Source organism: Peromyscus eremicus, chromosome 2 (assembly GCF_949786415.1).
Source record: "Peromyscus eremicus chromosome 2, PerEre_H2_v1, whole genome shotgun sequence".
Lineage (NCBI taxonomy): Eukaryota > Metazoa > Chordata > Mammalia > Rodentia > Cricetidae > Peromyscus > Peromyscus eremicus.
The window spans coordinates 71,616,383-71,633,093 of record NC_081417.1 but is presented as its reverse complement, the minus strand read 5'-3'; the positions used below and the strand labels follow the sequence as shown (position 1 = coordinate 71,633,093).

Here is a 16,711-nt window from a genome sequence, read left to right as displayed (position 1 = left end):
TAGCTCAGTTGCAATGAAATTTCAAGTTCATATAAATTCACAACATACACTAGTCACTAGAAATTCATGAGCTTTGAGGAGAAAAGGATTAACCCAAATATAAACACTCTTGAGTATTCTTACTTGAAACTGCTTGACAGTAAATAAAAGAGCACTTTCTACTCCAAGTCATTAAAAAAATGTTAACACAGAAATTTTGAAGAAAACCATATCCTGTTGTGGATATCACTTTATATAAATAAAGCACGGATTGGCCAGTGACCGGGCAGGAAGCATAGGCGGGACAAGGAGAGAAGAGAATTGAGGAAGGAAAGGGAGACGGGCTGCAGCCACCGCCAAGACAAGGAAGATGTAAAGTACCGGTAAGCCACGAGCCACGTGGCAAAGTAAAGATTAATAGAAATGGGCTGAATATAAGAGTGAGAGCTAGACAATGATAGGCCTGAGCTAATGGCCAAGCAGTTTAAATAATGTAAGAGTCTGTGTGTTTATTTTATAAGTGGGCTCCAGGACTGGTGGGACTTGGCGATGGGAGCTGGAGAGAAATTCTCCAGCTACAATACCCATGTACTGATACAATATACAAGAATGGCTTTTGCTGATTCTTACATTTCTAAATTTTCAAAATCAGTTTGTGTTACCTCAGTGCTATCGTTAGTCACTAACCAAGTCTGAAGAATAAGTAATCTCCTGCACCTGAAAGAAATGAGAACTGCGAAGCCCAAAGCACTACAAACTCATCAGCACCTCGATAGAGCTTCCACAGAACAGAAAAACTTTGTTGCATCTTTTTCATGGAAAAACAATTCAGTTGTTCTACAACCAATTAAGGTAAATGAAGATGTGGAGGAAAAATGGGTATTTTCATATTGGAATGGCCACTCTAATGGAATATGAAGATCTCTTCAATATATACAGAGGATCTCGTCTTGCTGCAATTTTAAACTTCAAAAATTGAATGCTACTGACTTACACAAATTTAGATTTACTTTACCTTCATTCAGTATCGTAAATTCTAAACAAGAGTGTTTTTTATCAATCCCTGTTTATCATTTTCAAAGGGAATGGGAAAATTACAATTACATTTTAAACAATGCTTATAACTTTGCAGCACTCAGTGCTGAAGCTTTATGGCAAGCACAGACTTCAAGGTGACTATAGGGCCATTTACACACTATTAAGGTATTTGCTTTGCTCAGTAGTTGTATTTCGTAAAGCTGTTCATGGTCATCCTACCAAAATTTCAGTACCTCCTATTTCCCACTTCCTTTCCAGATTTACCTTTTGCTTTATAGAACTATTTAACATACTTTTATCAATTTATGTTTTTTTCTGACATATAAAAACCAGGAAAGCAGAAATATTTTAGTCACTTTTCATATGAAGAGTATCTGGCCCACACAAAGCACTCAATCAATATGTATTTGAGTATATAATGCCAAGAGAAACAGAGGTGAAATTTATCTCAATTTTGGAAAAAAATCTGATAATTGAATTATAAACAAGTGAAGTTCAAAAGTAGACATGCATGCCAGGCATGATGGCACAACTTTAACTCTAGCACGTGAAAGGCAGAGCCAAGTGGATCTCTGAGTTCTGGTCAGCTAGTTACATCATATGGTGATATTTTATTTGTGCTGAAATGTGATTTTTATTTGTATGTTAATAAATAAAGTTGCCTGGGGGTCAGAGCTAAAAGCTAGCCATTTAGCAGAAGTCCAGTGTTGGTGGCACATGCCCTTAATTCGATCACATGGCAGGCAGTCTCTGTGTGCTCAAGGACACAGCCAAGCAGTGACCAGAACCTTTAATCTCAGTACGAACCATAGAGACCTGGAGGTCTGTATAGACAGGCATTGATGAGGAAGTCATGTGGTTGTGTTTAGAACCAATGAGAAGGCAGAAATGAAAGGCAATAAAAAGACAGGGCACAGGAAGAAGGTCTCTCTCTCAGGGGAAGGACAACAGCAAGTGGTAAGATAAAGTGGTCTTAGCTCTTGGCTACTGCTCTGATCTCTGGGCTTTTAACTCTTTATTTGGCTCTGTGTTTCTTATTTAGTAAGACCATTTAGAATTTCACCTACAAAATCATGAGACCCTGTCTCAAAAAACAAACAAACAAATCCAAAGCATACATGACTATCCTACACCTACATAAAAGAAACACTCTAAGAGAACATTCCTGAGCACATACTCAGAATCTACCATAGATATTTGCACATCCACGTTTTATTGCTGCTTTATTTACAACAGCAGGAAAATAGAAACAACCTCGATGTCCACCCATGTGATGTATATATACAATAGAATTTTATTCAGCCATAAAAAATGAAATTATAAAATTTAAAAGCAAATTGATGGACCTGGAAATATTAAGTGAGGTGACTCAGGATCACAGAGATAAATACTCCAGTGTCTCATATGTAGATTCTAACTTCTAAATTCTATGTATGTGGATTGTGTGAGGAATTGGGGTGTGTGTCATGAGACTATGAAGGGTTCCAAGAGAATGGCAAACAAGGTTTTAAGGAAAGTGTGCTGAAGAATAACAGACTACAGGTGACATGAATGTGGAAGGGGAATACTCAGGACAGAAGAGTACACATAAGGAGTGGGTCAGAGATGGGGGTGAGGACTTTGTGGGGAGAAAGATGGGTAGAACCATCAAAGTATGAATGAAAGTGCCATAAAAAAAAAAAAAAACCTGCTACATAGTATACTAATAAAAAATAGAATATTTTTCTCTTTTTCTCTGACATGAACTTGTCTACCTACCTCCTCCTCAGGCAACACAATGACCTCAGTATTGAAGGACAGACAGAGTACTGCTCACTTAGTGCTGACACCCGATCAAGGATACTAGACTGAGGAAATTCAAATCAAGATCTCAAGTATCCTCTGGAGTCAATCCAGAGTATCCAAGCATTCCCCACCAAGCCCAGGGGGACACCGATGCCACGGAATTTTTCAAGAAAAGAGGTGTTTTGTTTTTTTTTTTCCTATTTGCTTAATTAGACTCTGTCAACTTCTTCTAACAAAGACATTCTTTTAAACCAGAAAAAAGTAGATAAAAAATTACTCTAAATTTACTCTAAAACTAAAAATAAAGTCAATTTCTAATAATTTTCTATCCCACAGAACATGTGTAGCTTAGTCCAGCAGAAGTCTTACTTTTCAGCAACGTTTTTAAGACCCGCTAATTCCTCTTCTAGAGCATGTAGTTCATTCTCCTTGATCCTCAGCTCATCTTGAACATCTTTGAGTTCTTGAAACTTGGTTAAAATAGAAGCTGCCTGGGATCTAGCACCTGGATGGAAGCAAATTAACAGAGGCTTTGGATATTATGTTAACACACGTTTATTAAACATTCTTTTCTAAGGGAATTATACTAGAAATGATGTGAAATCAAATCTTCTGGTAAACTAAAGACGAAAAGGAATCTATTCCAATTAACCAAAGAAGAAAATGACCAAAAAAACCTCCCAAAACCTTGGTAGATGTCATAGTTTATTGATTCAAAATAACCACTGCCCTACCTAATGGATCTATCTTGCTAAGGCAAATTTTCCACTCCAGACATTGAACTTAGTCATGTAATTTGTTCTGACCAATGAAAGGAAAAAAAACTCCCCTGAACATCAGTATATAATTCATCATTTGCCCTAAGGAAAGCATATTGAAAAGAGGATTTCTTCAGACTGAGTTACAGTATGAGAACAGGGACCAGAGGCAACTGACCTGTAGTAACTGTAATATAACTGAAATAAACTAGCTCAAGCTAGTAGAGCTATTATATACCACCTCATAACTTGTCATAGGCTCTGAAGATGCAGCAAAACCATCAGAATCAACTGCCTTCACATACCTGTACTTATCCAGCAGTGACAGCTTGAGATACTACACTAACAAGGAAGCTCTGTAGGTTTGATGAAAGGATGCTAAGGTTAATTAACAATGCCATTAGAGCTAGTAAAATACAGTATCATTTTATATGCCACTTCTTAAACAGAAACTCCAAGTACATCTGAATCAATTAAATCTCAAGAATTTCTTCTGCTTGAGATATTTAAAAATATTTAGTTTCTCTTCCATGCAGACAGTACTCATGTGATAATGTATTGAGGAGTGTGACACTTGATCACTTAATTCACCTGGCCTACAAAGACCTAAGTCTTTGGCTGGAGAAATGGCTCCGTGGTTACCAGTGTTTCCTGCTCTTCCAGAGGAATAGAGTTCAGTTCCTAGCACCCAAGTCGGGCAGCTCACAACTAACTACATGCTCCTGGGGATCTTGTGCCGCTTCTGGCCTGACACACAAACACAAACACTCACTTTATCAGACATGTAAGTAACAACAAATCTTACTAAAGAACATTTAAAAAGATATTAAAATGGGTTAAGAACACAAGTTGCAACCCAACTGCTAGGATTCCAAATCCAAACTTTGCAAATTACTAAGTTACTTAACTAGTGCTTTTTTAAATTTCTGCAACTGCACATTAGTGATGATAATATATTCCTATCTTAAAGTTGTTATAAGGATTAATTATGTATTTAAGGCTCATAGAATAGACTTTATAGAATATACTATACATGTATAATCCAATTATATTTGTGATTATTGAGCCCCTGAAAAGCAGCTAGTACAAGTAAGAAAATTACTCTCATTTTATCAAATGTGAAGAGTCAATGTGGCTAGTGGCCACTGTACTAAACATTGTCTTCAATATTCCTGACACAGAATAAATACTATTTATTGTTGTTATATTATTGGGACACAGCATTAGAACATAATCATTGTGTGAGTTATTAAATTTGCTAAAAAAATGGGTAGTTAGGCTAAGAAATTACAAAATTAAAAAAAAAAAGTCCTTTTTTTGTGACTGCAACTGAGCAAAAAGTATGCACAAGCAAGACTATACTAACATCACCACCTCAGTGACTGGAACAGCCTAAGCACAAACAGGGGCAAGCTGTAGAGGAAGAAGCTACTGAGTTGATCCAAGATAGTGTCATAAGCCACTGGAGGGCTGGGCACTACTCTTTTTTTAAAAAGAAACTGGGAGATAGAGACAGAGAGGAACCGCTACAGAGGCACAAACTGTTTACCACAGAACTGTTACACAAGCGCATACACAACATACCTCCACTCAATGTCCCATGAGGATCAAATACATCACCCCCAAGAGTTACAGTTCTAGTCATTATCCTTTTATCAAAGGCCACTTTTTTGGCATTATCCATATTGTTACAAACAAATGTTGTTCCAAAGACAAATTCCATTGCTTTCTGAAGTTCTGGTTTGTATTCAACCAAGGAAAGAGCTACATGAACGTTGTTAGGACCAACCTGCAGGAAAACAAAATATGTACCACAGGACATACTATTTTCTTTGAAGTGTTATTATATAAACTAGTAAGACCTCTACAATACATATTTAAATCATATATACCTACTATTAATTTTTTATTTAAAATATAACTTCAAACACTGAAAGATCTATTACTAACTAAAACAGTTTTAAGTACAAAGTGCTATCAGTTTCTATCAAGAAGGCAATACCAAGTTTGCACATCTACGTGGGCTATATAAATACAACTATCTCTTCATTAGCACACTTACAAAAAGTGTCTTGTTTCAATTATTAGTAATCTGTCTGTTTCAGTGAATGCTTTTTTATTCAAATTGTACTAGAGCAGCCAATTTGAAATGACAGAAATAAACACTGAAAGAATAAAAAGGTAGGGCAAGCCCCAGTCTTCCATCCCGATCCATAGCCTCTTCCTGAACTCTGTTTACAATGTCCAACTTTCCCATCTTTTTAGAAGAACCAAGCATTGTTATGGCAACAGCAAAGCACAGCAACAGCTGTTGTTCAGGTTTATCTTCTGAGGCAGCAGACACCATTAAACAGGCCTGGCTACAAACTCTAAGGAAGTACCTCTGCCGGTGTGGGAAATTCCGGCTCCCTAAACCAGGGCTGAAGTACAGGCAAATTAAGTGTGTGAACATCACTTACACAAACTAACCTAAACAAGCATTTTTAACCTCAAGGATATTTTGAAATTTTCTCAGTAATACTAAATACACTGGCTGTCTGCTCAGTACCTTAACTACAAGTGCTATTTCTAGGTTTCACCTAATTTTTTCAACTCAAACACTTATTATAACTGCTCACTAACAAGCTAATTTTGTTGATACATGTCATTAGCTTCATGTTTTTAGTCAGCATTCAACACCCATGTAGGGGTCTTGAGAGACAGCTGTTGAGAACACTGGCTGCTCTTCCAAAGCACAGTTCAGTTCTCAGCACCCACAACAGGAAGCTTGGAACCCCAGCTCCAGGGGATCCAACATCCTCTTCTGGCCTCCAAGAGCACAGGCATATGACATACAGTCATACATATACATAAGTAAAACAAATAATATTGTCCTGGAACCAGATCTGTAGACCAGGCTGACCTTGAACTCAGAGATCCACCTGCCTCTACCTGCCAAGTGCTGGGATTAAAGGCATGTGCTACCACTGCCCGACAGAAAATCTTTTAAAAATAAAAATGCATGGGAAATTTAAAATGTATTTCCTTGTACACATCTATTTTCTTACTAGCAGATACACTATAATAGGGCTGCCTCATCAGTTGATTGGAATTCAACATGAATATGCCCCTTACAATTAGTGTTTCCTAATATTAAAAGAGATTAAACATTTAATTAAGACAAAAATGAGACTTACAAGACTCTGAGCGACCCTCAGAGTTTCAGGAGCAATACATCTGGCTGAAATTTTATTGAGAGGGATTATTGTGTATCGACGCTTCAATTCCCCCTTTTCTAGCAGCTTCTTACCAGTAACCTAAAAACATGCATTTGAAATTTGAAGAAAAATTACTAATGGTAACTAAAAACAGCAAAATGGAAATGTACATAAATTTAGGAATACATTATCAAATATATCTAAGGTATCTTTATCTCAAAGAAGTAGACTTTTTTTTTTTTTGGTTTTTCGAGACAGGGTTTCTCTGTGTAGCTTTGCGCCTTTCCTGGAACTCACTTGGTAGCCCAGGCTGGCCTCGAACTCACAGAGATCCGCCTGGCTCTGCCTCCCGAGTGCTGGGATTAAAGGCATGCGCCACCACCGCCCGGCAAGAAGTAGACTTTTAAAGTATATAAAACAGATTATAATTCAGCCTTACTAAAGGAGATGCTGACCTTTGTGAACATTTTGAATGAACTTGGGAGGTATTTTTGCTAAGTAATGTAAGTCAGAAAAAATATCGCACAATGCCGTGTACACACAGAATCCTAGAAGGAAAAACTGTTACAGAGTAGACCAGAAGGTGAGAAGTAGCATGGAGGAGGGCAAACACATAGACGCAGGGAGATACATATTTGTAATTTGAAAAGTTCAATGAATCTAGAGATAAAATGTATAGGATGCCTTCTTCTGGCCTCTGCAGGTACCCACACATATGTGATGCTTGTGCAGACACATAACACACACAAATTAAAGCTAAAAAATCAAATGTAAGATGATGGACTCTGGTTAATTTACAAGAACAAGAATAGCGGGAACTAATAAATATAGATAAATCCAATGTGACAGTAGTAGGAAAATTGGCATTCAGATTCCTTTACAAATTTAAATATAAATTTGCAAAGCAAAACAGAAAATGAAAAATAAATTGGAATTAACGTCATCAAAAAATCATTAACTGATTAATTCTATTATATGATTAAGCGGCTTGGAGTTAAGCACCAAATTTTTCTAATAGTATATGAATTTTCAGGCTAAATATTAATTTTTAAATTTTCTTTAATTCAAATTAATTTACCTCTGTGTCTACTACAACATTGTAGAGTCGTTCCCCAGCTACCAATTCCAAAGCTGTGGCAGCAGAATTATCTTTCACACTTATCAGGGAAGCTACAAGTCCTTTCACACAATTCCTATTCCAGTTCTTCTCTGGATCCCTAAAAACAGAGAAATTACCAAAAATTAATTTCAGGTAAATATTGTAGTACTTTAGTTAAGACCTCTAAACAAACAAATTAGTAGTTTTACGAAAACCAAAATTTAAAAATGTCAGCTACTTTTTGAAAAGTAAAATATTTCAGTAAGTTAAAACACGTTTATTGTTTAAATTATAATTATGTGCACGCATGTGTCTATGTGGGGGTAAATGCATATGAGTGCAATTTTTTATGGAGGCCAGAAGAGGGTGCTGCATGCCTAAGAGTTGGAGGTAAGCCCCCCTCACCAATGTGGGTGACGAAAACAGAACCTAGGCCCTCTGAAAAGCAGTGTGTTCCCTTAAACACTAACCCGTCTTTCCAGTCCCTTTCATCCCATTTTCAATGTAATGAAAACAACTTTGGTGTTCTAATCTCTCTACTACAATTATGATTAGGACTGCCATAACAAGGCTGGAGCTGGAGCTCAGGGGTTGGCTCCCTCCCATGCCTGACACCCAGGATTCAATGTTCAGTACTGCATTGGAAAAAGATGAAAACTGAACAAAGATCCCATGTAGTGAAACAAACTGGAAGATGCAACAGTAATTCGAGACACCTGTGAAGGCAGTCTGGGCAGAGGGAGACTAAATCACCCCATCTGCCTTAAGATGAGTGACATCAGTCGCTATTAATTTCACAAGAATCCCCCACCCCCAACATTTGATGTACATCAATTAATATTTAAGGAAAAAATATGAAATAAAGAAATGTAACTTAAAAATCATGTGAAAAATTTCCAGGTTGCCTTCCAGTGTAAGTAAAACTGTGTGTGGGTTATTTACTGTTTGAAAATGTATGATTTAAATCTCTTACTTGTATGCAAACCGAAGGTTGGGAAATCTGGCCAAGAGAGCTTCGTAAGTTCCTTTCAGATTACTGATGTCTCGAGAGAGCTGCCTGTGCTTTTCCAGCAGCCTTTCCTCGTTGTTTTCTGAGGGGTAACCACAAGGAGCTTGAGAGCAAGTCCTAAAAACATTACCACTTAAGGACAGTAGGCCTCAGCCTCTCCTTCTGAAGTACTCAAGGAGCAAAATGTAAATCTCTAGCTAATACTAAGGAAAAGGCAGGTGTACTACTAAATTCCTATCAAGCATCAAATGGACATGTTTCCAACTTCAAAATCATACAATTTTCAATCCAAGAAACAACATACAACTGAATGCCTACTGGAGTGAAAACAGATAAATGCCAGTTTTAAACTTTCAAAGGATCAAGCAAGAAATATCAAAAATTAACTGGATTATTTTAGATAATTTCATTGTATTTATAAACACTTCTCTAATGTCCATGAGTAGGTTAAAAAAACCCTTATTTTCTTTGTTTCTATGCATAAAAACCTCCTAATGATTTGACCTTAAATCACTTAAGACAAACCTTCATAATTTAGTTTCTTCATTTCAGTTTCAAGTTTTTCCTTAGCTTTCTTTACAGCTTCAAAAGCTTCTTGATCCTTCTTGTAGCCACTATCCATCTTCCTAACTTCTGCTTGCTTACTCTTTAGTTCTTGTTGGGCATGTTTCAACTTCATCTGCGCCTGTGACAGAAGGGTGTAACAGACTATGAAGGAAGACAGTCTTAGCAACTAAACAGTTAGACATTCAAATTAATTTAACATGGAGACATCAGAACTGAAAATAGAACTGGGTAGTTTCCTGGATTAATACTCAAAAAGGGAGTCATTTCTCTGTATTCTTGTCTTAAAAACATTACTATGAGTAATTTAGTACAAAAGTGCTTTTTTTAATATTCATAAAGTATGACATTATCAACAAAGTTGAGAAATTTGATGAGAGTAACTCTCAGTAGCTACTTAAAAATACACCCGACGGTTGCATACCGTCTCTTCCTTTTCAACTCATGTGTTTCTAACCTTATTTGCATATCTTTGTGAATCCTGTCTGTCAACAGCAAAGAAGCTGAACAAGACAATCCGGAAAAGGGAAGGTACACTAACAGAAATGTAATGCCAAAAGTCTGATATTGAATGGTGACAGATTTATTTTTACTAATTTCTTCAGAGGAAGTTTATAAAAAAAAAAATTTAAACTTTTATAGTATTGAGTTCTTACAAACTTCATGCCTGTTATTTCTGAGTGAAAAATACAAACATTTGCAAATACAAATATTTTAAACTAATTAGAATTAATTAATAAAACAAATGTTTCCAAGTAAATCTTTTCAAGGTGGCCCCTTCACTTAATAAAAAAGCATTCATGCATAATTCCAAGCACTGCTACAAACAGCAAAGCATTTATCGAATTACGGCTCTTGACAACCAAAGGTTACCAATATTTAACAATGAACAAAGTGAGATTTTCCATATTAGAGAGTAGACATGTACATTTAAAAAAAAATCCTTCACATTCAACTAATTATTTTCAAGATTTTGTAGCAACCCAAAGCATACTTGTGAAAAGCAGCTTCTCACACACGGCAGCCGTCCCCACCCATTCTCAGCGTCTGCATGTACCTGTTTGGCCTCGGTCTGAGCTTTACTTATGTCGTTTTTACAGGTTATCATCTGACCGGCCAGAGTGGCTTCTGCTCCATCTTCATTACTGGACAAGCCAGCAGAAACAGCATTGAAGTGCTGCTGTGCAGCGGCCAAGGCTTCAGCATCTTTATGACTCGCTTCTTGAAGGCTGTGCAGCCCATCTGTTATCTTTTTAACTTCTTTTTCCTTTGCTGCTAATGTTTTAGAGTCCTTTGGGGAAAATGTTAAAATGAAAAAATATTTTAAAAAAAAATTCAATTCATTTGGTTATTAAAGTTCATAGCATTCTGAGGGGGCACAATAAAAAATGTAATTTAACTGTCATTACTTCAAATTCTTACTCTGTAACTCACTGTTTTGGGTACGTGACACCTATATAATATTTTCTTTCCATATGGGACAATAAATCCAGGAGAAAATGGGATAAAGTTACTATATATTAAATAAATCACTTAAGAAAGCTAAAAGTCAGTTCTGAAATCTATGAAAGTAAAACAATAGCCACCCCACACCAAGCTTCAAAGTTTTAGGATTAAGAAAATATATACAAAAATATTTTACACAGTGGCATAAGATTCAAGTACTGCAGAATAAGTACTACTAATACTTAACACCTTTTAAGGAATATTAATTAGATATCTCACAGTAGACAAGATACCAACTAAGGAAAAAAAGACCTTATTTACATAAACATGGCCAGATATTTTGGGCCACTTGATTATTTGTGATTCATCTAATATTTACTAGGTACTTACTATATACTGGATACTGTTCCATAACTTTAAAAGACACAGATTAAACCCTGTGTTTAGGGAGTCTATATTCTAAGGCAGAAAATATGGTAAAAATAGGGAAAGTCAGGAGAAATGAAGTAGTAGAAGCCACTATTTTAGGAACAAAAACCTGTATGGCATGACATTTGAGCAGAAGTCTAAATGAAGGCTGAACATGTCAACAGTCAGTACCGTAATGGAGGCAGGACTTTGAGTAACTGTGGTTGGAGTAGAGAGAATATAAAAGGAACCAGACGTCATAGTGTGAAGCATATAGGAGGCTATGATAACCATCTGACTGAATCAGATATGACTTTGAAATGTTTGATATTAGACAATTTATATTTTAGTTTCTGTAAAGAACAAACTATAGAGTGGCTAGAGTAAAAGCAGAGCAACTAATAAGCCAGTACTGCAATAGCCCCAATGGGAAGTAATAGCTCAAGTGAACTTTCAGTGATGGACACAAGATCGCGATCAACTTGAGGCTTTCTGGCCTAATTAATGAAGAGTGTGGTCATGTCATTTACTGATGTGGAAAATTCAGCATTGGTGGGAAAAATTTATGACTTCCATTGCAGATGTGGTAAGTTTATACACTTTGTTAGTTACTCAGGTAAAAATATTAAGTGCTGGAAAAACGAAAATCTAATTAAAGGACAATTCTCCAGATAGCTTTGAACTGACCCAGTTCATTCCCCACTTAGATGAAGTTCTTAAAAATAACTGCAGAATGTGCTGGTAATGCAACTTCCCAAGGCTGTGTTCTAATCCCTTTCCCCCGTTAGGAATATATCCTTTAATGCTTTAACACAGCCTCTCACATCACTCTAGGTAAATCCCACTTCACTCAGTGTATAAGTCTCTTATCAGGGTGCTTCCTGAGGTCCATAGTTGCAGGTCAAATGGATATACACAGATGCGACTCCATTCACCCATGACAACTTTCCAGGGTCATGTGGAAAAGGCCCACAATATAATCCCGGCTCCTACATAATCACCACCTGTAGGAAAGAAATGAATCTGCTTCCCATAACTTGCTGTGTCACGGCCAGGCTGGTAACCAGTACACAGCGAATGAATATGCTTCACAAAACTGGGGATCCCGTTTGCTTTACTGAAAAAGTAAAAGTGGCTTTAGCTCAATAAGCAGCAGAGTAGACATGTCTCTCACAGTTTGTGGACACAGACATGACCTGACATTTTAGGGAGAAAGACACAGTAAACTGGAACTAGGCTACTCTCTCCATACAGTAATGAGCTGGCTACACACATCTGATGTAGAGGGGTGTGTGGGGGGGATGTACAAATGTGGGAGTTCAGCACAAGATCCAGTTTGGGGAAAATGTAACTTCACATCCCAAAGGTTAGAATTCTCAGGAAGTAGGTTACAGGCCCTGAGCCATGTGAGAGGGAAGTAACACACAGTATAGCCTCCAGAGAAACAGACTACCTAGAAGAGAGACAGGGAAAGGCTAAGGAAGATTTATACAGCTTGCTAAGGCATCTGTTTGTTAAAGGGCTACTGCAGACCCACAGCGCTGTTCTGGTGGTTCACCTCAACAATCAACTGATGAGATCTAGAATCAGCTGGGAGATGGGCCTCTGGATGTGCCTGTGGGTTATCTTGATTAGGTTAACTGAGGTGGGAAGACCCACCCATCAAGGGTGGCGCCATTCCCTGAGCTGGCATTCTGAACTGCACAAGAGGGAAAAGTGAGATGAGCACAGCATTCAACACTAGTTGCTTCATGTGTCGTGGGTAGCCGGTCCAGCTTTGACCTGGAAGTGCCACCCCCATTAAGGCTTCAGTAACTGTCATGCCTACAAGGCGGAGCCGAGAGAGGACCCATGAAGACCCGAGATCTGGATGGGCCGGCTCTCTTGGTTCCCGGAGCCTGGACGCTGGAGGCAGACCAAGCAGAGTTCTCCAGAGAACATCGCCAGACTGCGCCACACCTTTCCCAGACCCTGTTACCTATCCCTTCACTTGTAAGTTACCCCACAAAATAAACCTCCCTTTTAACTATGTGGAGTGGCCTTAATATTTAAACCAATATCCATGACTGAGAGCAAGGAGAGCAGCCAATTCAACCTCTTGCTGCTGTAACTTCCCTTCAACTGTGAGCCAGAATAAAACCCTTTTCCTTTAGGTTGCTTTCTCGGGATAGTCTATAGAACAGTAAGAAACTAAGACAGTGGACACTGGCACTGTTACCCCTGTCAAGATGAGATACAAAAAGAAAGGAATTCACTTTTCAAGGTTTTCTTAGAAAGAAAGTTATGATGACAACACCAGATCATGAGATGAATGCAGTGACCTACAGTGCTTCTTTGTTTTGAGTGGGGCCCTTTAGGCCATTTTAGGTGCCAGTGACCCTGGTTCCCACTGCAGAATATATTATTTGCATCTTCATTTTGGCTGCTTATGGAACAGAACACCATCACAGTCTGAGAGGGTATGTCCCCTCACAGCTAAGGAATCACACCACAACAGTGGCATATACTCACTTCATGCCACATAAATTTCCCATGGCCCAATAGGCTACTCAACAAAAACCATGATCACACAGACATAACTGTGCGAACTGAAAGCCTCATACACTAATCCCCAGGACCACATAACCAGAAATGGTGAAACACACCTCTATCTCCGCATTTGGGAAAGTGAAGACAAGGTGAGAGTCCACGGCCATACTTAGCTACACGGTTACAAGCCACCCTGTTAAAATAAAATACATTGGGACAATCCCTCTAGTCAGAAAGGCCTTCGAGGCATGGGGACTAAACTATCCCAACAGGCTGACTGCCAACACCACTTGGGCCAAATCTCCAAGAAGTATCCTAGATTCAGTCTAAACAAAAGTATTTACATTGATGGAATCTATTCATAAAACTGGTGTCTTGGTCCTCTTAGTAAAGCTGCCAATTTTGAACAGGGCTGTTCAAAGCACTGAACAAGTTAGGGTATGGACACTGCTTTTAAAACCTTGTGAGTCTGATAAGCCCAATGGAATTAGATGTTTCTTCAACCTCTATGCATGTTGACTAGAGCCTGTGCAAATCGTGGGATGGCCTACGTCATGCTTGGAGAGCTGGTAAACAATGGAATCCTGTAAAATGGGTATGCTAGAGGTATCTCAAGGTCTGACCCCTAAATGTGTGATGCACCACTAGGTTAGGAGCCTACAGCTGTATGCTAGGTATACTGGGGACCTAGAGGTATAAAGCAGTTTGTTATATAAAGCAGTCAGTGTTCTTAAAAGAACACTGGTAAAATACTTGTGGCAGATCATAGCAGCTGATTTTTCACCACTCACAGTCTTGGTAGCCCATTACAATCTTTCAGTTTCCTCAAAACCTACATTTACAACAACAGCGCTCCTGTAAACTTGCTAGCCCAACTGAAAGGAGTGATGTGTGACTGGAAATCCCTGAAAAGAAGCTGGGTCTGGCTGTGAACAAAAAACCCCCTGGAAAGAGTCTGAGTTTGCAGAGGCTATTGGATTGACTGGAATTTCACTACAGATGAGAGATTAGAATTTGGTAGGTTCAGAGACTGATTGCTTTATCTTGGGCTAGTTTTAGCCTCTGGAACAGCCACGCCTTGCCCGACTCTATCTGAACTAACACCTCTGAGAATAATTAAAAACCTCTTAGAAGCTATTAACGTAGGAGAAACTAGATTCTGCCAATCCAAGAGCTAAGTGTCTTCGGATAGCATCCTAAACAGCTCCCCAATCTCATTATACCTGCCTCCCTAGTGTACCCCCCAATGTATTTTAAACTTGTCTTGATTTATGATTTCTTTGTTCTGTAAAACTAAAAACCCCATGAAACTGCTTCCATGTTGGAACATGGAATCTGGGGTAACCTATATCTGTGTTCCCAGGCCATGGTCACTTAAAATACCTCCAGAATAAATTATTTTGTATTCCCTTTAAAAATGAGAGCTGTGGCAGGGTGTGGCGGCACTTGGGAGGTAGAGAAAGGTGGATCCCCGAGTTGGAGGTCAGTCTGTTATAATGAGCCAGTTCTAGGACAACAAGGGCTACACAGAAGGAATCCCACCTACCCACCATCCACCCACCCAAAGACATGAGAGCTATAGTTTTTAAATCAAGTACTACCAGCACCTCTAGCTTTGAAGCCAGCCCTCCAACTTGCTTTCTGATCTCTTCTGTAACAATACTTGGACTACCAGCATCTGGGCCATGTCATTGCTCCAGGCAGGCAGGATGGTTTCTAACTTGCACACGGCAGTGTTTCTCCTGGGTCTCTTTACCTGTGTTCTGGCTGAGGCTCAACAAAGTTGCACTGTGTATCTAGTGAAGTGTTACACCTAATGAGACAAACCTCTTCCTCCAGACTTCCAGCTGGCCTTAGGCAAAGGAAATGTACTAGCTTTGCTAAGGGGATTTATCTAGGAATCAGGAGAGAACACAGAACAGCTTTCTAGCCTGAACTAACTGAAATTTCCTCTTCTGGCTTATGGACCCAGTGGATGGCTGTAGAATTTGCTGGTAATGTAACATCCTGACTTATGAAGGGACTGGTATTCCAGTCCTCCTCCAGCCACTGGCCATCCTCAATCTAGTGTAGCACCTCAAATAATCTTGGGACATAAAATCCAGGGCAGGCGGCTTTCTGAGGTCCAGTGACTATGATGCAGAAGGGATTCTACCTCCCCTGGGGAAATTTATCTGAGCTTGAGGAATCAGCTCACAAATTCTAGACTGTTGCTGACCTTCTTTAACTAAAGTAATAAACCTGAGCCAGCTTCATAAATTATCTTGTGTCTGTATACTTTGTCTTAATAGACTTTTCAAACAAGCTGATAACCAGACAACCAGTACACAGTCAAAACTGTTTCACAGAGTTCATGGAAGGAGTCAAGTTGGGCTTGGATTTGAAAGCGTGAAATTTCTGACTGTATTTAAAGCTATAGGAATAAAATTCTCCTAAGAAGTGAGTGTAAACAGAACATGTCTATGCACTAGCCTGGGGCATGCTAACATTTACAGATCAAAAATAAAGGATACAGAAAAGGAGACAAAAAAATGTAACAATCAGTAACTCTTGTGTTGAAGCTAAAGAACCATGCAAAAATAAGGGGAAAATGAGCTAAGACCAAGGCAGAGGACCACACATGTAAGCCTTAATAAACCTGATTAAAAAAAAAAATGAATTGAACTCAAAAATGGATTTCTGCATTTGGGTATCACAAACATAACTGTTATAACACTAACCCTGCTTTGATATTTTACTTTAAAAAATTATTAATGCTTGTATATATAGATTATATATAACAGTATCTGATAGAACAGTATGAAGAATGTTTTGTTTTCATACTTTAAAGCAATGATGTCTACTTTTAGTCACCTAGTGGGATCATCCTTGAAAAACTCATGTGCTCCATCACACACAT

General features: G+C 38.4%; 1 protein-coding gene and 1 long non-coding RNA gene across 3 annotated transcripts in view; one reads left to right on the top strand and one right to left on the bottom strand.

The window, feature by feature from the left end:
- Smc2 (structural maintenance of chromosomes 2) overlaps positions 1–16,711 on the bottom strand; it is a 51,777-nt gene that overhangs the window by 23,608 nt on the left and 11,458 nt on the right. For both annotated transcript variants that reach the window (XM_059254350.1, XM_059254349.1), the window contains exons 10-16: positions 10,487–10,720; positions 9,391–9,550; positions 8,830–8,947; positions 7,836–7,974; positions 6,737–6,856; positions 5,145–5,349; positions 3,172–3,307 (exon numbers count right to left, since the gene is read on the bottom strand). In XM_059254350.1, the coding sequence (XP_059110333.1) occupies positions 3,172–3,307; positions 5,145–5,349; positions 6,737–6,856; positions 7,836–7,974; positions 8,830–8,947; positions 9,391–9,550; positions 10,487–10,720 (1,112 nt within the window). The remainder of the gene's footprint in view (positions 1–3,171; positions 3,308–5,144; positions 5,350–6,736; positions 6,857–7,835; positions 7,975–8,829; positions 8,948–9,390; positions 9,551–10,486; positions 10,721–16,711) is intronic.
- Positions 2,790–10,834, top strand: LOC131903646 (uncharacterized). The gene is made up of 2 exons (XR_009377557.1): positions 2,790–2,979; positions 10,530–10,834. It is a non-coding gene; the product is annotated as an uncharacterized LOC131903646 (long non-coding RNA).